The sequence below is a fragment of the Rhincodon typus genome, chromosome 39, assembly GCF_021869965.1.
Source record: "Rhincodon typus isolate 14 chromosome 39, sRhiTyp1.1, whole genome shotgun sequence".
NCBI lineage: Eukaryota > Metazoa > Chordata > Chondrichthyes > Orectolobiformes > Rhincodontidae > Rhincodon > Rhincodon typus.
The window spans coordinates 14,819,632-14,841,755 of record NC_063370.1 but is presented as its reverse complement, the minus strand read 5'-3'; the positions used below and the strand labels follow the sequence as shown (position 1 = coordinate 14,841,755).

Sequence of the window (22,124 nt, the reverse complement as noted above, 5' to 3'; positions counted from 1 at the left end):
TTTCAATAATTGAACAGGCAGGAAAGCACATCACAGTTGTTTGTGAAAGCACTTAAAAAAAAGGATCTGAACCTGGGGAATATAATGCTTTCAGATTAGGTGTAATATTTGTGTGGTGTGTGTGGTATTTTTTGAGATGACCATTTCTGGTACCTTGTGATATTCACCTCCTCTAACAGTATGCAGCATTGAGTAAGGGTTGTTTGAACTAACTCATTGCCACCAATCCTCCTTTGTCTTGGGCCTTTCCGGTGATTGGTGTAGAAGATACACCAACTTAGAGTATCCACGGGAGAAGCACAGTTCTTAGATAACAAGGTTTATTGCATGATGGCAATAAGTACAACTGCATTTGGCTAGGCCTAATTAGTAGCATCTTAGTGAGCTAATATGGATACATCTGCTCCCTCTAAAAGCTAGAATTGAACTCCATGTCTCCACCCATAGACTGTATGTCATACCAACAGATCGGGTAGATCAAATGTAAAATGAACAGTAGTTCCTTTGAAAACATTTCTTTATACAAGAGAGTGATCAGGTGTCACAGTCAGAGACAGACAATATTCCAAATTTGCAGACATCAGAAATTTACGCAGAGAACTCTCTGGAAGCACCAACACCACATTTTTAAAAAAGAATTATTATTCCATAGAATGTGGGTGTTGTTGGCAAGGCTAGCATTTGTTGTCCATCCTAACTGCCCTTGAACTGAATGGCTTGTGAGGCTATTTCAGAGGGCTGTTAAGGGCCAACCACATTGCTGTGGGTCAAGTACAGGCCAAATCAAGTAAAGATGACAGATTAAATAGAATTATAGAATAATACCGTACAGAATTGTTTCACTTTCCAGCACTTGGCTTATAGCCTTGAATGTTACAGCATTTCAAGTACTCATCCAAGTACTTTTGAAGATTGTGAGGTTTCCCACCTCAACTACCCTCCAAGGCAGTGCATTCCAGATTCCCAGCACTGTCTGAGTGCAAAAAAAAACTTCCTCAAATCCTGTCTAAACTTTCTGGTTTTCACCTTAAAATTGTGCCCCTTTTTTATGGACCTTTCAAGTAAGGGGAACAGCTGCTTCCTATCCACCATGCCCATGCCTTTTATAATCTTATACATCTCAATTTGATCCCCTCTCAGCCTTCTTGCTCTAAAGAAAAGAACCCAAACTTATAGGTCTCTTCATAGCTAAAATGCTGCATCATGGGCAACATCCTGATGAATCTCTTCTGCACCTCCTTCAGTGCAATCACATTCCTCATATAGTTTAGTGACCTGAACAGCATAGAGTGCTCAACTGTGGCCTAACTAAAGTTTTGTACAGTTCAACATAACCTCCCTGCCCTTATAATGTGCGTCATAACTGATAAAGTTTGGTCCCATATGCCTTCTTAACTACTTTATTAACCTATCCTGCTGCCTCAGGGATCTATAGTAAAGCACCCCACGATACCTTTGTTCCTCCGAGTTTACAGGTGTCATATCCTGCCATTCACTGTGTATTCCCTTGTCTTGTTACTTCTTCTGAACTGCATCACCTCAAATTTATTAGGATTAAATTCCATCTGCCACTGATCTGCCCATCTGACCACTTCATCTATATCTTCCCATAACCTAACGCCTTCCTCACTGTACACCTTGCAGTCAATCCCTCTGACAAAGCCATGCTGCCTATCCCTGATCAAACCTGGCATTTCTAAGTGGAAATTAATTCTCTCGTTCTGAAATTTCTCCAGTTGTTTCCCTACCACTGATGTAAGACTCACTGGTCTGTGACTCCCTGGTTTATCTCTACCAGCCCTTTTCAAAAGTGGAATCATATTAGCTGTTCTCCAGTCCTCTGGCATATCCCCTGTGGCTGGAGATAATTAAAAATTTGGGTCAGAGCCCAGTTAATTTCCTCTGTCGTCTCTCACAGCAGCCTGGGATCCAACTCATCCAAGATAGGGATTTGGCCACTTTTAAACTCACCCAAACTTCCAATATCTCCTCACTCTCTACATAAATCTGGTCAAGAACCTCACAGTATGTTTTTTGCTTTCCTAAAGAACTTTAGTGAAACAGATGGGCTTTTACAAGAACTAATGATAATGGTCATGGTCAACATTACTAAGACTGGCTTTCAATTCCCCATTTTATGTATTGAATTTAAATTCCACCAGCTGCTACTTGAACCCATGTCCCTAGAGCATTAGCCTGATCCTCTGGAATACTGGTCTAGTGACATTATCACTTTGCTAGCATAACCTCCACATGACATTGCAACAGTTCGAGAAGAGGGCTCACCACCACTTTCTCAAAGGTAATAAAACTGGGCTTTGCAAATGATGCTAACATCCCACAAACAAAAAATGTAATGCTGCGAATATACAGCAGCTTCTGAAAAGGTCAATAATTTAGGGAAAATACCCATCCTCAGAACTGTATTTAAATTTCAGTGCTATGGGATTGACTGTCGATGTTTGTGTTAAGAAACAGACAGGATGAATAGTTGAGAGCAGTTCTTTGTGTTGACAGGTTGCTGAGACTGTTAATGGCTAGTTCAAAGTGGGTTGAGGGAGATGAAGTTGGCGATGAAGGAGCATAAATATAACTTCATTCATCCTAACCTTCAGCTGATGGAAGGAGCATTTCATGCAGACAAAAACTGCATGTTGGATAAACAGTCTAGTGCCATGAAGGGGCTGAGAAGGTCTGAGAACAGGTGGAGTTGAACATCATCAACACAGATGTGAAAATTGACCTTGTAATGTTGTCCAGGAGCAGAAGGTTGACGAAGAGAAAGGACCCAAAAGAGTAGACCCTGGAGGAAATCCCAAGCTAACAGTGTTGTGGTGAAAAGAGAAGCATTGCTAGAGAAACTCTGATAATGTTCGGATGTGTATGTATAGAACAGATGAAGACAGTCTCACCAAACTGGACAACAGGAGGGAAAAAAATGTCCAGTCATATCAAAGTCTGTGTTCGATCGAGGAGGTTGGAAAGGGACTGCATTCATTAAACTTCAACATCTTTCCACAATAATGGACCATGACAACTTTTGTAATTCTAATTGAAGATAATATCCTGATTGGTAGTTACTGTATTAATTATTAAAAGTTTTATTAATCAATAGATTTACTGATTGGTGGATTTTCTTATTTTGAGATTTAATACGTCGTGCTGATTGTTTTCAAACAGAGAAGCTATGCATTCTTTAAAAGACAGTGCAGCCACTCAGAATCCACAATATATTTGTTCTTACTTTGTTTTAAGTTGTACATTTACCCATACAGGCACTGCTCTTCTTTCCCTTCTCCCTCTTTACCCTTCTCCGATATATTGAAGGAAAGTCTATGTGTGATTCAAAGAGCAACTTGATAATTCAGAAGAAACAACCATATTCTCCCGCCTCTGCTGGTGACACTTTGAACAGGGTTACCCTCCCTTTGTAGAGTCAGCGAATCATACAGCACGGTAACAGACCCTTCGGACTATGCAGTCCATACTGACCATAATCCCAAACTAAACTAGTCCCACCTGACTGCGCTTGGCCCATATCCTTCCAAACATTTCTTATTCCTGCATTTATCTAACTGTCTTTTAAACATTGTAACTGTATCCACATCTGCCACTTCCTCTGGAAGTTCATTCCATACACACACCATTCTCTGTGTAAAAAAAGTGCCCCCATTCCTTTTTTAAATCTTTCTCCTCTCACCTAAAAAATATGACCCCTCATCTTGATATCCCCCACCCCAGGGAAAAAACACCTACCATTCACCTTATCTATACATGTCCTGATTTTATAAACCGCAATAAAGTCATCCTTCAAGCTCCTACGCTCCAGTGAAAAAAGGTATTACAGGCTATTGAAAATAATAAAACTGGAAGAATGGGGAGACGACTCACACACTGCCTGGTCAAACAGTAATGCTGAGATTTACTCCGAATGTGAGGTAGCATTTTCCAGACCCTCAGGAAGGGACAGCTTGTGGAGAAGCTTAAGCAGTGTTATCATCCTGACGTCAACTTCCTGAGGTTGAAGTACAGGATCGGCATCCATTCCCTCCCACTACTCCTGCCCTCTGCTTTGCCTGCTCCCTGCGCACGCTCTCACACTTCAAGGCTTGTGGCAGAGTGACTCAAATTGTTTCTTGACCTTGGACAGATCTTCCGCCGTGGGCTGCCTGCTAGGAATTTAGTGAGCTCCAGAACACTGCATGCTGGAACACACAGACAGCCTTGCCGTCTGCTTTTCGCTCCCACAACTTTTTCTTCCAATTGCAGTCAAACCAGAAAGGAACAAAACTATTTAGAAACTGAATGCAGACAGATAGAACGACTTCTTCAGGTAAGCCGTTTCAGTGATCTATGCAGATAGTGATTTTCTTTCGTGTTGCTGGACCTTCTCTTTTAAAAAAATGATTGCCTGAATTTAGCTTTTGAGTCCTGTTCACTTGGAGTCTCCCTTCCTGCTGTTTGAGATGCAGACAGTTATAAAAAGTTTCTTGATCACAGTTCCGTCAGTATTTTGGTTTAAGGATTACAATTGTGTCGTTCTAATTGTTGGATGTTGCCTTTATAAAATGAGAAAGAGGCTGCAAAACGGTTTGTACTGGAATGTGAGTTTATAAAGGGGTTAGACGAGCGCCTAGGATCAGAGTGAACGACAGAACGAACATCTATCTCCTTAACTCATTAGATTTAAGGACTGAAAATGAGAGGGGGAAAAAACGGAGAACGTAATAGGGAAATTTAAATTCATTTCAGATTCCGTAAGAAAAATAAATTGAGGAAAGAATGCGTTGAGAAAGATAAACAAAAGATAAAGAAAGTAACACTAAACATTTAATACTTAAACTATTAAAATTTTCCAAGAGCAATTTACCAGCTGCAAATGGGAACTACTCCATAATTTAAATTGTTCACTTTTTTGTACAGAAACATTGAGATACATTGAAGGAAAGAACGATAATTTTGCCTTTATTTAGATACTTCTAAGAAACAGCAATCATTTTCCTGCAGCAGTTTTATTTAATGATTAATATGGAAATGCTGCAATTTACAAAACTCTCGCACGTTGAAACCAGGCTAGGTTTTGTGAGGCTAATGGCAGAGAGTGAAAATCATCTGGCAATTCGCAATCACCAGATATCTTTCTCTCATGAAAGGTTTCTGAGTTATTTACAGTTAAAAACAGAATGCACCCTTAAATTTGCTGCTTTTTTGCTGCAAAATTCTGGACTACTTGGTTTTTTGGCCTGTACTGTGACCATTTCTCAGCACATAACAAGGAGGAAAGCCTTAGACTGCAGCATAACATAGATGGGTTGGTCAAATGGGCAGGCCAGTGGCAAATGGAATTTAATTCTGAAAAGCATGAGGTGATGCATTTGAAGAGAACTAATAAGGCAAGGGAATATTCACTGAATGGTGAGACCTAGGAGGTACAGAGGATCAGAGGGACCTTGGTGTTCATGTCCATAAATCCTTGAAGGCAGCAGGACAAAATGATAATTTTGATAGGAAGGCATATGACACTTGTCTTTACTAGTCAATGTATGAGGAGGTTATGCTGAAGCTGAATAAAATGTTAGTTAGGTCAAGAAGGCATAGATTCAAGGTAAGGGCAGCAAATTTAGAGAGGATTTGAGGAAGTTTACTTCACCTAGAGGATGAGAGATAGCTAGAACTCACTGATTGAAGAGGTGGTAGAGGTGGGAACCCTCATGACATGTAAGTATTTAAATTAACTCTTGAAATGCAATAGCACATAAGGCTACAGAGCAATTGCTGGAAAAATGAGATTAGAGTTGATAGGTGCCTAATGATTGGTGCGGTCACGCTTGACTGAAAGGTGTATTTCCATGTTGTAAAACTCTGTGACCCTATGACTATGGCACAGGTTCAACATAACTGTGAAGTTTATTGAGATTGGCAGCCAGAATGGCATTTTGCTTTTAACCTGGCTGGAGCACCAATATTTTCAAGATCTGCATGAAATGCATTTTCCACTAAACCCAATATAACAGCAATCCAGGCAGAATTGGGATCAAGCCATGCAGGTTTAACTGAAGTCAAATGCATTTATGTATCAACTTTCACATCCTGAGGTGATGCACAGGCAATTAAGCTCTTTTTAAGCATAGACGTTGTTGTTTTGTTTCATTTATTTGTTCATGGGATTTTGCTGGCTAGCTCAACATTTAATGCTCATCCCTAATTGCCTTTGAGAAGGTGGTGGTGATCTGCCTTCATGAAGCACTGCAGTCCATGTGACGCAGGTACACCTACAATGCTGTTAAGAAGGGAGTTCCAGGGCTTTGACCCAGTGACAGTGAAGGAATAGCAATCTATTTCTAATACAGAATCATGCATAGCTAGGACAGAAACTTGCATTTGGGGATGTTCCCATGTATCTGTTCCCCCGGTCCTTCTACGTGCGTTGGAAATCATCATAGAATCCCTACAGTGTGGAAACAGGCCCTTCAGCCCAACAAGTCCACACTGACCCTCACAGCATCCCACCCAGACCCATTCCACATAACTCACCTAATCTACACACCTTTGAACACTATGGGCAATTTAGCATGGCCAATCCACCTAGCCTGCACATCTTTGGGTGTGGGAAGAAACCGGAGTACCCGGAGGAAACCCACGCAGACACAGGGAGAATGAGCATACTCCACACAGACAGTCGCCCGAGGGTGGAATCGAACCCAGATCGCTGGCGCTGTGAGGCAGCAGTGCTTCTCTATTGAACGAGGCCGGGCAAGTTGCTGCAGTGCATTTTTCATATGATACACACTGTCAACACTGTGGACAGAGTGAATGTTTAAAGTTGTTAATGGGGACCCAATCAAGTGAGTTGCTTTGTCCTGGATAGTATTAAGCTTTTTGAGTATTGTTGGTGCTACGCTCATCCAGACAAGTAGTGAGTATTCCATCACACTCTTGACTAGTGCCTTGTAGATAGAGGGCTCGTTTTGGGAGTCAGGGGGTAAATTGCTCGTTGCAGAATTCCCACCCTCTAACCTTATCTTGTAGCCACAGTATTTATGTGGCTGGTGCAGTTCAGTTTCTGGTCAATGATAATAGGGTTTAACTAGTGGTTAAAAAGGTACCTGTTTAAACCATAAAAATGAAAACAGTTCATAATTTAAACATTAACAAATCTCTTAACTAACAATAAGGTATTGATATATTCCTTCAAACTCTATATTTCTGATGAATCCAATGGTCCCTTGGTGCAATGGTAGCAAATCAGGCTTTCATCAGAAGATACAGATTTGTTTTCCTCTGAACCAGTCCTAAATTTGACTTTTAAAAGCTTGGAATCTTTGTCTTCAGCATATTGCCATTAATCAGTATTGACTACATTGATGAAAAAGTGTCCAGGAAGCGTGAAGATGTATCTATGTGCTTATAGCAGAGGACCTGTTTCCACACTGTAGAGATTCTGTGACATATAAAACATCTAATTCTCTTGATAATGTCTTGGTGACATTGCATTAGTCAATGATTGTGTGGTGGATAAAAATTAGTGTCCTCAGTCATAGCAATAAAAACACTTGTTTTCCTCATGAGCAAGAAGTTGAGTGGCTACAGTAGGCTGTGATACATCAGACATGGAGGGGTCCAGGAGGGTAAATCAAGCACATCATGAATATCAAAGGAAATCTCTTTTTCAATTATTCCATCTTCAGAATACAGATGTTATTTCTAATGTAAAAACACTTCCCAAAAATTGCAATAAACAACATGAGATTGGAATTGCCGCAATTTTAATGTGGTATTACAATGTCACAATGCCATTTTATTCATCAATTTAAAAGTTAACTGCTTTACATTAACCAGCACGTCAATACTAATCATTTAACTGTTTGTTGCTATACATCATAACCCCCATGATGTTGAAGGTGGGGGCTTCAGTGATGGTAATACCATTGAATGTCAAGGGAGGATTCTCTCTTGTTGGACATGGTCATTGCCTGGCACTGGTGTGGCACAAATGTTACTTGCCACTTATTTGTTTAAACCTGGATGTTGTCCAGCTCTTGCTGTATATGGACACAGACTGCTTCAGTATCTGAGGAATTGTGAACAATATTGACTTCGGTGAGACAATTTGCAAACATCCTCATGTCTGACCCCATGATGGAGAGAAAGTCATTGAAGCAGCTGAAGATAGTTGTATCCAAGTCACTAATCTGTGGAACTAAGGGCTATTATGGCATGCAGGTAGTGACAAACCTCTGGGTCAGGAGACCTGGGTTCAAGTCTCACCTGTTCCTGTGCAATAATATTTCTGGTCAAGTTGATTAAAATGTATCTACTCTGAGGAATACCTGAAACAATTTCCTGTGACTGAATTAATTGACCTCCAACATCCACAACTATTTCTCAGTGGTGCTAGGAATGACTCTAACCAGTGGAGCATTTTTCCTGATTCCCACTGATTTCAGTTTTGGAGCTCCTTTATGACACATTTGGTCAAATGCTGCCTTGATTCAAGGACACTTGTTTACATGCCTGTCTGGGCTTTAGCGCTTTTACCCATGTTTGAACCAAGGCTGTGTTGAGGTCAGGAGCTGAATGGCCCTGGTAGAACCCAAACTGAGCCTCAGTTAAGTGGGTTGCTGTTGAGTAAGTCAAAAGTTTAGTATGAGCCACTGAGGTTTTCAGGCAAGAAAGGTCTCAGGCCTTATCTTACAGGGTTTCATCATGAGTGTGCTGACCTCTACTGGGTAGAACATTAATCCACCTGCTGCTTTGGGCAATGATGTGCTTGATTTCAGCAGTCTGAGTGGGAGAGGTGCTTAATATTTAATAGGAAAAACATCCAGTAGGAGATGTGCATTGTAGAAGCAACAACACTCTTTATTGAAGCCATAAACATGCTTTCCTGTCCTCGTCCTGGCACAAAGTCAAGACCATAATGCTAAGAAAAGATGATGTACCAGATTCCTCTCCTTCTCCCATTCATAGCCTAATCTTTTTTTATTGAGTGAAAATTCCCCAAAGTAGCATGATATGTACTAGTAACCTGACTTGAGCTTGTGAATATTCATATTTAAAGAAAGTTTCCTCAGTTAATTTTGTTCCTTGATCAGTTTTTAATTACTGAAGAGGTCTTCCCTGCATTACTAACTTTTGTAGGTTGTGGAACTTCACAATTGGTGGAAATCAATTTGATATTTGCATATTCTATTCATAACATAATAAAACATCCCGAAACACTGCTGAGTATCCTTATAAAGCAAAATCTGATAGTGGGCCACATATGGAGATAGTAGGGCAGATTGGTCAACAGTCAGTTTTAAGGAACATCTTAAAAGAGGAAAGAGATGCTGGGAGGTTTCAAGAACTCCAGTACCTAAAGCCCTGACAGGTGATGGCACAGCTGCTAATGTGAAGCAGTGATGGAAGGGCAGCAGATGAGTTACTACCTTTTCAAAGACTTACCTTTTTAGAACATTCAGGCAGATGATAGTTCACTCCCATGATTCCTATTAACGCCTCCCAGTCAATTTACCCAAATTTTGCTTTTGCCGTCCAATCGATCAAAGCTCTCACTTTTTAATAAAAGGCATTTACGGGAAACAGAAGATTAAAACTTATTTTTATCTACCCGGTAAAGTATCCCAAGTGCTTTCCAAGGACACAGAGCAAGCACTTCTATCTCGGCAGAATTAGTTGCATTCACTTTTAAAAATTTGGTATTCTGGTGAAATGTCATTCAGTTCCACTCACATTTACATGTTTGCTAATTATGGTCCATTAAGCCTATTGTGTATTTGGAATCTTTACCAAGAGGCCAGCTGCATAAACCACCCCCTTCTTTAAAAAATCATTTAATCTTGTTTCCAATAAAACGAATGTGTGGCTCCATCTGATTACTGTGCCAGCAAACATTTAGGCCTCTGCCATTCAATACATGACAGTGGTGCAGGATGACTTGTTATAAATTTCTAAAGGAGAAAGCTTTAGACCACTTCCAGAGCCTTCAATTCAGAGGTGAAAGGTGAGTCAAGGTAATCACCTGCTCCATGTGCAGTATGAAATGACATCAGACAGCATGAAATGGTGTAATATGTTAGCACAGATAAAAAACTGGTGAGCTAACAAGAGCCAGAGAGTAGGGAATACGTCATTTTAATGTTGGCAAGCTGGTACAAATAGAATGTCACAGGGATCAGTGCTTCTGACCTCACTTATGTTCAATTACTCGGATGAAAGGACTGAATGTGGATACATTTTATGATGAGACAAAGATAAGTGGAAAATATGTTGTCAAGAATATACAACCTCTCCAAATCCCTCTGTCATTTCTCTAAGTGAGTGGGCAAAATTTGGCAGATGGAGTATAATGTGGGGACATGTTAAATTCTCCACTTTGGCAGAAAAAAAAGAAAGGCAAAGAATATAAAGTCTAATGATCTTCAGCTGCTCCATCATTGACGTTCCCTCCATCAGAAGGACAGAAGTGGGGATGTTCGTTGTTGATTGCACAATGTTTGGCATTATTTGCCACTCCTCAGATACTGAAGCAGTCCATATCCAAATACATCACCTGGCATTATCCAAACTTAGACTGAAAAGTGGCAGGCAACACTCGTGCCACACAAATGACAGGCAATAACCATCTCCATTAGAGAGAATCTAACCATCGCTCCTTGGCATTCAATGGCATTACCATTACTGAATCCCCAATTATCAACATCCTGGGCTTGACCAGAAACTGAACTAGATTAGCCATGTAAATACAGTGGCTACAAGAGCGGGTTAGAGGATAGGAATCTGAAAGTGAGTAAATCACTTCCTGACTCCCCAAAGCCCATCCATTTCTGACAATGTGATGGAATAATCTCCAATTGCCTGGATGGGTGCAGCTCCGACAGCACTCAAAAAGCTTGACAGCATCCAAGACAAAGCGGCCTATTTGATTAGTGCCACATTCACAAATATTCAATCCCATTCCCTCCACTACCGACAGTCAGTAGCAGAAGTTTGTACCATCTGCAAGATGCACTGCTGAAAGTCATTAAGGATTCTTAGAATGGGCAGAACAGATGGAATGTTGGTGTTTATTGCTGAGGAATCAAATATAAAAGAAGTATTGCTGCTATTGTGCCAGTCAGTTAGTTAGACTGCATCTAGTAAATTATATACAGTTTTGATAGCCTTACTTAAGAAAGGATATAATTGTAACAGAAGCAGTTCAGGGAGGTTCATTTGCCTGATTCTAGTATGAAGTGGTTAAATTATGAGGAAACATGATCAACGTGGGCTTATACCATTGGAGTTTAGAAGAATTAAAGGAGACCCTTCTAAAAGAGGATTTGACAGGGTTGATGCCAAAACGATATTTCACTTTGTGAGGAGTCTAGAACTAGGCTTTAAATTTGTGGTTTACTATTTGAGATGAAGGTGAGAAGAACTCTTTTCTCTGAGGGTTGTTAGTTAGCAGTGGAGGATGGATGATTGACTGTATTAAGGCTAAGTGAGATAATTTTTTCATAATGAAAGAGTCAAGGGTTATGGGGCATGGAAGGAAAAATGGAGTTGAGACCAGATCAGATCAGCTGTAATCTTATTGGATGGTGGAGCAGGCTCAAGGGCCAAATGGTCCACTTGTGCCCCTGTTTTGTGTGTTTGTGTATTCTCTGATGCTGCTTATGTACACCACAATACAATAACTACCTCTAGCAGAATCTCATGGGGATCTAAGGTTCCAATAGTATGTAAATCAATAGTGTAATTCATAATATAGTCTTTTCATACCAACTTTTTTTATTCAAAGACAAATTGTGATTGTCCCCAATTTTGTCTGAGTTCAGGTGTGGGAATTGGTGATGAATTACAGCAGAATTACATAAATCACATCCTTAATTGGATTAATTGGGCTTTAAATTCAAAATATGGTCAAGGTGAACTTGAAGTACAGACGGATTTATAAAGAAGGCATCTATCCTCTTAGGTGTCTCTATTCATGTTGCCAGCACTTTTAGAAACTTTGGCTCTTGTTTCTGTAGAGCTGTAAATACATTGCCCACCTTGCTTCTCACTTTATTTTAACTGTATTTGCAGTAATTGGAATGATGTCAGCCAGGTGGATATCATAGAAAATGAGTTCTTTGTTTGGGGCTGTTAACCTGACCCAATCAGGGAGTCCTGCCTGATGGATATAAACAGGAATGTCAGGGTTTCTGTTTGCTCTGGGAGCCAGCTCTGAACTAGCTGGGTCAGAGTCATGTACAATGCATGTGTAAATAAAGGATAACTAATGATGAGATACCAACCTTCGTGGAGTTGTTTCAGTATTAAAATGAAAGTAGTTGGCATCAAACTGTGATATGATATAAAATTGGACAGATATAAAATTCTATAATCCACACTTCTGGCAGAAGCATTAATCTGTTTATTTTAAATTAATTATCAGAACAGTAAAATAAGAGATGGAATCATTTTGTATGAAGATGTAAATCTACTTGCTGTTATTGTTGCACAGTGTGATTCTGCCCAGTAACGTTTAAAATGCTGCCTGAAACTTTAACTCATTCTTTACCAGGGCCTCAGATCTGGATAGTTCTTTAACTATATTAGTCTTCATTTCCTGTCCAAACTTAATTGGAAACCTTCATGTAATTAAATCATGGAATCATGCTACACCATAGAATGAGGTCATTCATTCTGTCCATTCTACGGTGGATCTTTTGAAGAGCAGTCAAGTTAGCCTGAGTTCCTCCTCTTTCCACATATCATTGCAACTTTTATTCATTTGGGTATTTATCCCACTTGCCTTTTGAGAGCTATTATTTAACCTGTATCCACACCTACAAGGTAGTGCTTTGCAAACCTTAACCATAAAGAATCTTTACCTCCTGTTGCATTTGATTTCTTAAGATTGTATACTCTGGTCCCCATTAGCCATTGGAAACAGTTATCTCTATTTTGTAATTATCTAAGTAATCAGATTACTGCATCTAAATTTATCTCATCTTTTGCTCTCTTCAACCTTGTTGATTTCCTGCACAATAGACCTTGACCCTTCACACAGCAGTTCTCAATTGCCAGAGGAAGTGGTAGATGCAGGTATAGTTAGAACATTTGAAAGACGTTTGGACAGGTACATGAATAGGAAAGGTATAGAAGGAAATGGGCCAAATGCAGGCAAATGGGACTAGTTTAGTTTGGGAAACATGGTCAGCATAGACGAGTTGGACCAAAGGGTCTGTTTCCGTGCTGTATTACTCTATGACTCCTTAACAAGACAATGTGTTACACATGAAAACAGCTTGGTTAAAAAGCTCGTTCAAAATCATGAGGGGTCTGAACAGCAATGATCTGTTAATCAGAAGGAATTGAGAACAAGAAGGCAGAGTTTTAAAATAATTGGTAAAAGAAGCAAAAGCGACAAAGGGAAAACTATTTTTCCACACATCAAGTGATTAGAGTCTGGAATATGCTGCCTGTCGGCATGGTGTAGGCAGATTCATGCGAAGAATTGAAAAGGGGATTATACTGTAATCTAAAAAAGAATGTGCATGTTTACAGAGGGAAGGAGGAAAAATAGCAACAAGTGAGTTGCTCATTCTAACAGCCGGTACAGTAATGGCAGGCTAAATGGCCTCCTCCTATGCTGTAACAATTCTGTGATCAAATACAGTGACCAGATTTTGTAACATTTATTTGTTTAATGCCTTTAAAATATTTCAGAAATTTCAAAATTGCTTTGTAACTAATTAAGTTGTTACAGGCAAAGGGCAGCCATTTTTGCAACAGCAATGAGATAAATGACCAAATCCTTCTGGATTGGCGACGTGGTTAGTTTATTAGTTAGACCTTTTCCCCTCACACTTCAGCTTGAACATAATTTTTCACTAACGCTAGTCAGACAGGGAGAAAAACATGGTATTTGGGCCCTCAGTAAATGATCAAACTGTAAAATTTAAGGAATAAGACAAAGAAAAAATGAACCATGGAGAAAGTATGTGAATTAGAGTAAAATAATAAATAAAGATCAGTTAAGATAGTGAACAATGAGCGAGAAAAGTAAGGGATAAAATAAAATATAAGGTTTGAAATTTGGGAAGTATAAACTTTTGAATTTTATTAATCTAAGAAACATTTACCACATGCAGGATTTTTTTTCAAAATCAGTCTGTTCAGAAATGTTATGACACACCTCTGCAGCAGGTGGCACTTGAACCCAGGTCTCTTTATCCACAGGTAGGGACACTACCACTGCACCCACATGCAGGAATGAGTCCTACAGTTTAAAAGAATGCACCTGATGGATTTATTAGTGTTGTATTAACAATTATTAGGGTACTTGCTGTTAGATACCAGACCCTGCTTTCAGAGACAAGTTTAAGAATGGTTAGTGAGGCTTTTGTCACACAGTGATGTGTCCCAAACTCTGAGCCAGGAGGTCTAGTTTCAAGTGCCATCTGCTCCAGAAATATGTCATAGCACATCTGAACAGGTTGATTAAAAAATACCTGATAGCAGTTAGTGTGCAAATCCAGCATCATAGTCATAGAGTCATAGAGTCATATAGCATGGAAACAGACCCTTTGGTCCAACTCGTCCAAGCCGACCAGATTTCCCAAACTTAACCAGTCCCATTTGGCCCATATCCATCTCAACCTTTCCCAGTCATGTCCCTGTCCAAATGTCTTTTAAATGTTGTAATTGTACTCACCCCTACCACTTCCTTTGGCAGCTCATTCCATACCTTCACTGCCCTCTGTGCCCCTCAGGTCCTTTTTTAATCTTTCCCTTCTCATCTTAAACATATCTCCTTAAAATTAATGAGAAGACTAAGGATGAGATAATGTTTGTGCAAGGTAAATCAAACAGCTTATTCTGGAGACTTTCACATTTATCTATAAAACCTCTGGCCGTCTTGCCATTAATATTGGTATATGTCATAAATTACCCGATATTTATCTGGAAAGCTATGGCCCATTCTGTCTTTGATGTGTTTTAGAGATGAGTGTTGGCCAGGACACCAGAAGGACTTGCTTTGATTGAGGCCATGAAATATTTTATGCATACCTGAAAAGTTAGTCAGACTCTGTTTAATGTCTCATCTTACAGACATCTCTGACATGGCAACACTCCCTCAGTTTAAGTGAAGGCTTCTGCTTTGATTGTATCAGCATCACAGACTAGTTCTATATTCCACCGACATATCTGAGTGTGGTTAGCACTAACTCAACCAGGCTGGTTTGTGTGTGGCAGTTTGTTATGGGTCTTGAGCCTTTCCTTTTGTTCTTATTCATTAACGGGGTGTGGGCGTCGCTGACTGGACCAACATTTATTGCCCATCCCTAGTTGCCCTTTCAGAAAGAGGCGGTGAGCTGCAGCCTTGAACTGCTGCAGTCCATTTCTGATACAGAAGCGAGTGTCTCCAAAGCCAAACAACACAGAGTGCCTAAACTTGAAGCTTTTAATTTGTTTGTGCAATCCCCAACCATTTAAAGTTAAATTAATCCAAATTGTTGCATCCTGTAACAAAGGGGTGTTGATTCATATATTGGTTATCTATTGCATCTCCATTGTTCCCAGTGTTTATTGTGAAACAGTTTGTGACCTGGGAGAGGTTAAATGTTCATTATCTCTGCAGACTGTGGGTTTCAATATAATTCCTGGCTCTTGGTATCAATCCAAGGGAATTTCCAGATGAGTTCTGGTGAACTGTTTATACACTAATAATTATTTTAAAATATTTTCTGTAACTGTTTCTTTTCCCCAAGTCTCTCATTTTTCAGAGATAGTAGGAACTGCCGATGCTGGAGAACCTGAGATAACAAGGTGTAGAGCTGGATGAACACAGCAGGCCAAGCAGCATCAGAGGAGCAGAAAAGCTGACGTTTCAGGTCTGGACCCTTCTTGGGAGTTAACAGCCAGCCTGAAAAATGAGATAACGAGGTGTAGCTCTGGATGAACACCCCAGGCAAAGCAGCATCCGAGGAGCAGGAAAGCTGACGTTTCGGGTCTGGACCCTTCTTCAGAATTTCTCCATTAATTACCATTACTCTAATAAAAGTATTTCATAGAAAATGTGTTTAATATTAACTATTTAGTTAATAAACACTCAGGACAAACTATCCATTCATTGCACATTCTTGAAAAGCCCTCATTCATTTCTAAGAAAGGGAAGTAGTAACTAAGCGGAATCCAATCATTTGGAGAACTCTTCTACTCATCTGACCTTCTTTTCTTTGTAACCTGTATTGATGCTGGATCTGTAGAAACTAGCCTTTCCTTTCAAAAATAGATTTATAATTGAATGATGCATGTTGATGAAAATCTGGGCCATTCTCCAGGTTAAGTGAAACCATCACCTTGGATATGCACCATGGGGTATATTTTATGGTGATGTTGAAATGTCTACTTAAGGAAGGCCAACAAAATCCATCACTCTGGGAATGTGGGCCTTCTGCCAACAAACAGTTATCGAAAATCTTTGGGAACCAAAATTCAAGCTATTCACTGCAGTGGGCCTGTAGCCAGGCCATAATGGTTTCCAGGCCAGCTTAAATCTAGTTTTCAACACATTTCTGTCATGTTTCTCTGTTTAGACAGCGCTGATACATAAAAGCACAGATTGTGTTGAATAGGTTTGATAGTTTAGGTCATCTAGATTTTCAGCGTCCGGCTGTGTAAAAATTGGATGTTGCATTTCCTGTATTACCACAGTGATGGCATTTCAAAGTACTTCATTGGTTGTGAAATGTATCCTTGCATTCTTTTCTCCTGCATGGACTCACCAAACATCTGCATAGAAGTGTGTTTTGAAGAAGGCATTTTACACAATGCTGACTCCCTACTGGTAATTTATAGCCTAAACATCATAGTAAGAGTGTTTGGAAATATTATTCATTGCATCCAACTTCCAATAAGGAGAGCTGAGACCCCATATGTCTACTTCTCCTCAGGAAGATTTGTGACTCAATTATTTGTAGCCTCACACCCTATAAATACTTGGGACTTGATTTTCTTAGTAATGTTAATTTCATGTTGTCAAATGAATGGCATAAAGGAGTCTCTAGTGCTACAGTTGTAGTGTCCCTAACTCTGGGCCGGAAACTCCATGTTTAAGCTCTACCTGCTACAATGGATTAAAGAAAAGGCTCAGATAATGTCAATTGGAAAGGCTACACCCTGGAGTTTTCTCCCCCTTCACTCCAAGGATTGGCTTTCAGCAATCATAAAGGTGGATTTATGGATATGTGTTTCATTACTTTCTCTTACCCTGCACTGTTGCTAAAACAGTGTGTGTGGACAGATAGAAAGAGAAGGGAGAATATACTCCAGCCTGCTTGCATAGGCACCCAAATAAAGTGTCAAATATTTGAGTTTGAAGAAGAGTCTTCCAGGCAACACTGACGAACTTCTACTGGTATGGCTGCCAGGTTTGGGTGAAGCAATGTATGCTTTATTTGTGAATGATGGGAAGTCAGTACTTTTTCATCATTTGATAAAATTCTCCTCAGTAATTTGGTGGGATCCTCACAATGGATCAATACCAATGGAATCTTTTCAGGACTAAAATTGGCAACAGTCTTGTTTACTATTTGAATTCCACTGAGTTTTTGACACTTGGTCTGCAGTAGAATGTTTAAATCAAATAAATAATGGGAATTATTGCAGTATTTTACACAAGGAAATAGAATTTACTTCAAGTTCAGCAGAAATGATTTTACAAGCATCCCCTCATAATTTTCAACATTCATATTAATGGGCAAGAGCGGAGGGTTTGAGAAGGTTTGGTACCAAGATCAAGGAGAAAGGAGACATGAATTAATGTGTGTATGTTTTTTCCTACAGTCTTTATTGTTGTGCTAATCCTTTGCTCAGAGAATTAAGGAACAACCCATTGATTTTTTTTCTTTATTATTGGCAGCAATAGTATTTTGTAGAACTTGAATTCACTTTGTGAGAGTGTCTTGAATTTCATCTCTAGAGCTTGCAGGTGTCACTGACACCACTATGACCCTGACGCATGAAATTGAGCTCATTAGTGTCACTATAGTTGACAACGTAGAGACTGGATGTCTCAAGTTTTCTTTACTATTCTTTAGTCATACGGCCTTCCAAAATCTCTCTGGCCTTCTCCAGCTCTGCAAATCTCCTAAATCTGTAAACCTCCTCCAGCTGTGACAATCTTTCCAACCTCTGTAACTTCACCAGGCCTGTAGTCCTCCCAATTCTCCCCAACTTCTCCTAGCTCAACTCCCTTCCTCGTCCCAATACTTCCCTCCAGCTTTATAGCCCTCCCAATGTCTGCTATCATCTCCAACCTGAAGGCATATGATGGAGCACCCAGCTGATTTGGTTCAAGTCCTTTAAATTTGGACATGCCAACAAGTGAATGACCCTCATAACAGCTGGTCATATGCAGATTAAACAATAAAGAAAAACCAATTGAGCTAAAATGTGATTAGATGTCTTAAAAAGGATTAAATATTTCTAATTAATGATGTAAAACTGGTGCAATGATTATTTAATTCTTCATTTGTTTGTGTGTTTTCAGGCTCTGATGCATAAGGAGGTGACAGATGCTGTGTAGTCCTGGCTCTTATCTTTTCAACTGAGGAATCTGAGGTACAACCAAGGCCAATGGCACTGGTGTCAATGTGACAATTATCTTGAACTGTGTTGCCAATACCTAAATGAAACAGGAGTCGTGGGTGAGTGAGATGCTTCACTGAAGAGAAATCAAGAACTGTTTTCTAGTAGTTGGGCTTTTCTATCAATTGAGGACTCATTCAGCCTGAGAAACCCAGTACAATATGCCTGCCAAAACCCCTATGTATCTAAAGACTTTGACCCCAAAGCGGGGCAAGAAGATGAGATTGCGTGATGTTCTGTCAAGTGACATGATCAGTCCACCCTTGGGTGACTTCCGTCACAGTGCCCACATTGGGAAGGATGGTGAAAGTGACATGTTTGGGGACATTTCCTTCTTACAGGGCAAGTATGACGTCCTTCCAAACCTCAACCGGAGGCCAACTTCTCAAAGTACGGGGCAAGGACTGGATGGAGAATACAACTATGAGCGAGGTTTTAACAATGGAGCAGGTGACTATCCTACCCTCCTGAAGAATGCCGTCTCTCTCCCAGCATTCGATGGTGCTCACAAAAGCCAGGACCAGGAGCAAGCTCCTCCAAAGCCTCCTAGGCTCCACCTGGAGGAAGGCACTGGTCAACAGTCACTGTCGGTCAGCTCTACAACAGAATGTTTCCACAATGCTGAAGAAGAGTTTGCCACCCCCACATTCAGCAAAACAGGGTCTTCAGTTTCTTTATTGACGGAGTCGAACACTTCTTCAGAATGCTCAGTCATTGGCATTGAGCAGCTGGATGAGAAGAGAGCCTTAATCTTCAACAGCGAGATGTCCCTCAATAATGAGACCCTTTTCCCTTCTGACTCATACCTGAGTGGATCCGAATCTTCCCTTGGCTTGAACCTCGATTTAGGGCCATCCATATTGGATGATGTCCTCAGAATTATGGATGGATACAAGATCTAGCAAAATTGGTGGAAGGCTGTTGAAGGAATGACAATGACAATAGGGAGTGTCCAAACATGATCATATCACGTTGGCCACTGACAGTTCAGGCAAATGCTTACTCTTGGACTGAGAGAAAACATTTGAAACTGCTCCCGTGGTCTAATCACAGATATATCACTTGCTAAACTGGAACTGCTAAAAGGAATATCACATAAACTTAATTGGACATGAAGGATAACTAGTATTTTATCTTTAACTTCAACAAACTTCCTGGATGATACCAGAATTATATACAACACTGCAAGCCAGAAATGTTAAACTATTTCTTGAAAAACCTGTTAAATTCTTGACCTTGTGACTGTAAAAAAGTTGTTATTCCCTGTAGGATTACATAATAGTTTAGAACTCAGAGATATACATAATATGTTACAATTGAAATAACACTGAAATGAACTAGTTGAATTACTTGAGGTTTTACGACAATCTGATTCCCGAATGGTTCCTATTATTGATACCAGCCCTTTATCCCAGGGTTAAAAAGTTGTATAATGCAAGCAGAAATCGACTCCCAACTCTTCTTTGCCTTTCCTTCTTTGCAATCTCCTCCAGCCCTTATAAACCTCCCAGGTCTCTGGAACCTTTTCCAGCATCAATAAAACTCCCAAATCTCAGTAACACCCTTCAGTCCCAGTAACAATTCCAAATCTGTAACATCTTCAGTCCCCTATAACCTTTCCAAATCTCCCTAGCCATCTCTGGCCCCAACAACCTGGTCAGGGCGTCTCCAATCCGGCCTATCGTGCATTCCCAATTTCCTTTCTTGCACCGTTAGCTGCCTTATTTCAGCTGGCTGAGGGGGTTCCTAGGCTTTCTGTTTAACCTTTTCCATCTCTCTACCTTTTAGTTTAGAAATTTTCTGGTCACTCATTCAAAACTCAAACTGGTACAAAACTGAACAGGCTGTCCCTTCATCCCAAACTGTCTAAAACCCACATAGAACTGTTTGGATAAGTATCAGATTGTCCATTAGTTGATGCCAGGGAAGTGCTGGCTTCTCTTTATCCCTCATTTCACACGCCATATCTTCCCTTGTAAACAACCAACTCCCTGGCTTCTGTAATTACTATAATTGTATTTTCACAGCAAGTTAGATGAGACCAATTAGGTGGAGAGCTTGGTCACCACAATTCTTCTGTCATCTTATCCCCTGTGAGGGTGTCTGTGTAAAGGCGAACACATTCCTCCTGGCAGTCAGGCCAGGCTGATCCAGTCTGTATCATAAAGCCTTTCACTGATTTGGGAATGTGGAGCACTGGAATGTCTCCGGTTATTAAATGGGAGGATATCGTGTGCCTAGTGCTGTTGACCTCTCTTTTTAAATAGTATCCATTAATCAGCGTATGTCCTTGAGTAGGATTTATCACAAAACTGCCATCACTATGCAAGGAATGTATTGCACAAACATGTTCTTAGCAACTAAGGCTTTCTGTGGAATGGAATTTTATCTTTTTTGTTTGCATTTCTAATGTTAAAATACTCAATTGGTTATTCCCATTAAAGCAATTCCCATTTGTCTGACTGTCTCGGAATATGTTCTGATTTACTGAGCTGTGAGTTATCCATCTCTTCTGCTCACTATCCTTTGTTGAACTGGAAAAGTGCCTAGGTTACCTGACGGTCACAAGATTAGATGGTATAATATTCTGGGTCTTGGGTTACTGAAGAACATTATAGTGTATGCCAAGGTAAGGAAAATATTCACTTTATTTAAGAAACATCTTATTGTGGTTTCATCTTTCCACAAGACCACAAGAGAGAGCAGATCATATGACTGCATCACTTCCTAAGATGAAATACTTCATGACTCATTAGCAAATCAGGACTGAACTTTCCCACAATTTGCGGAGTTTCTGGGAATGCTAGCAACTTTTCTCATACAATTTTACCCTCTCACCTCATTAGGTATGCACTCTGATACCGCTGTACTGTACTGTTCGTGTTCAATCTTGCAGTGAAGGGCATACTTACCAGTGTCAGGACCTTACTGTGTTTGCACCACTGGTGCCATAGATGCCAACTGGGACAGTCTGTGTCAGTGGTCCAGAGGAACACATAGCAGTGGTGCAGGAAGGTTAATAACCTTACATGCACCTCTATTTGCTACCTCACCTTCAGTCTAACTCTGCCATTACACACACTTCGCCACTCTCAATATTGCATGCACTGTCTTCCCTCAATAGCTGTCAACCTCCTTCCAAAGCTACTACCTCTTCCTACCCTCTGTCCCTCTTGACTGAACTAAGGACTTCTCCCCTTAGACTTACAGGCATAGCCATTTGCTTGAAGCACAAACAGTGTGTTTGTCACGTAAGTTGCTGGCACATGTCATAGGTATGACATTGGCATAGCACAGTGTCACACAGCAACTGTCAACTGCCTTGTCTGTGCATTGCAGGTATTTATTAACAAGCTAACACAGTGTGGAGCTGGAGGAACACAGCAGGCCAGGAAGCATCAGAGGAACAGGAAAGCTGACATTTCAGGTCGGGACCCTTCTTCAGAAATTGTCGGGGTGGGGAGGCGCGGGTAGGGGGCTCTGAAATAAATAGAGAG

At 40.3% G+C, this 22,124-nt stretch overlaps 1 protein-coding gene across 2 annotated transcripts; it reads left to right on the top strand.

The window, feature by feature from the left end:
- Nucleotides 1-4,023: 4,023 nt before the first annotated feature.
- zgc:154093 (uncharacterized protein LOC777623 homolog) lies at nucleotides 4,024-21,094 on the top strand. 2 transcript variants are annotated; one of them, XM_020514337.2, is made up of 2 exons: nucleotides 4,024-4,333; nucleotides 18,530-21,094. In XM_020514337.2, exon 2 carries the CDS (start codon nucleotides 18,789-18,791, stop codon nucleotides 19,527-19,529), a length of 741 nt encoding a protein of 246 aa, XP_020369926.1. In that variant the 5' UTR covers nucleotides 4,024-4,333; nucleotides 18,530-18,788; the 3' UTR covers nucleotides 19,530-21,094. The 2 variants fall into 2 exon arrangements, with proteins under 2 accessions (XP_020369926.1, XP_048474262.1); XM_048618305.1 differs by lacking the exon at nucleotides 4,024-4,333 and adding an exon at nucleotides 15,826-15,986.
- Nucleotides 21,095-22,124: the final 1,030 nt, after the last annotated feature.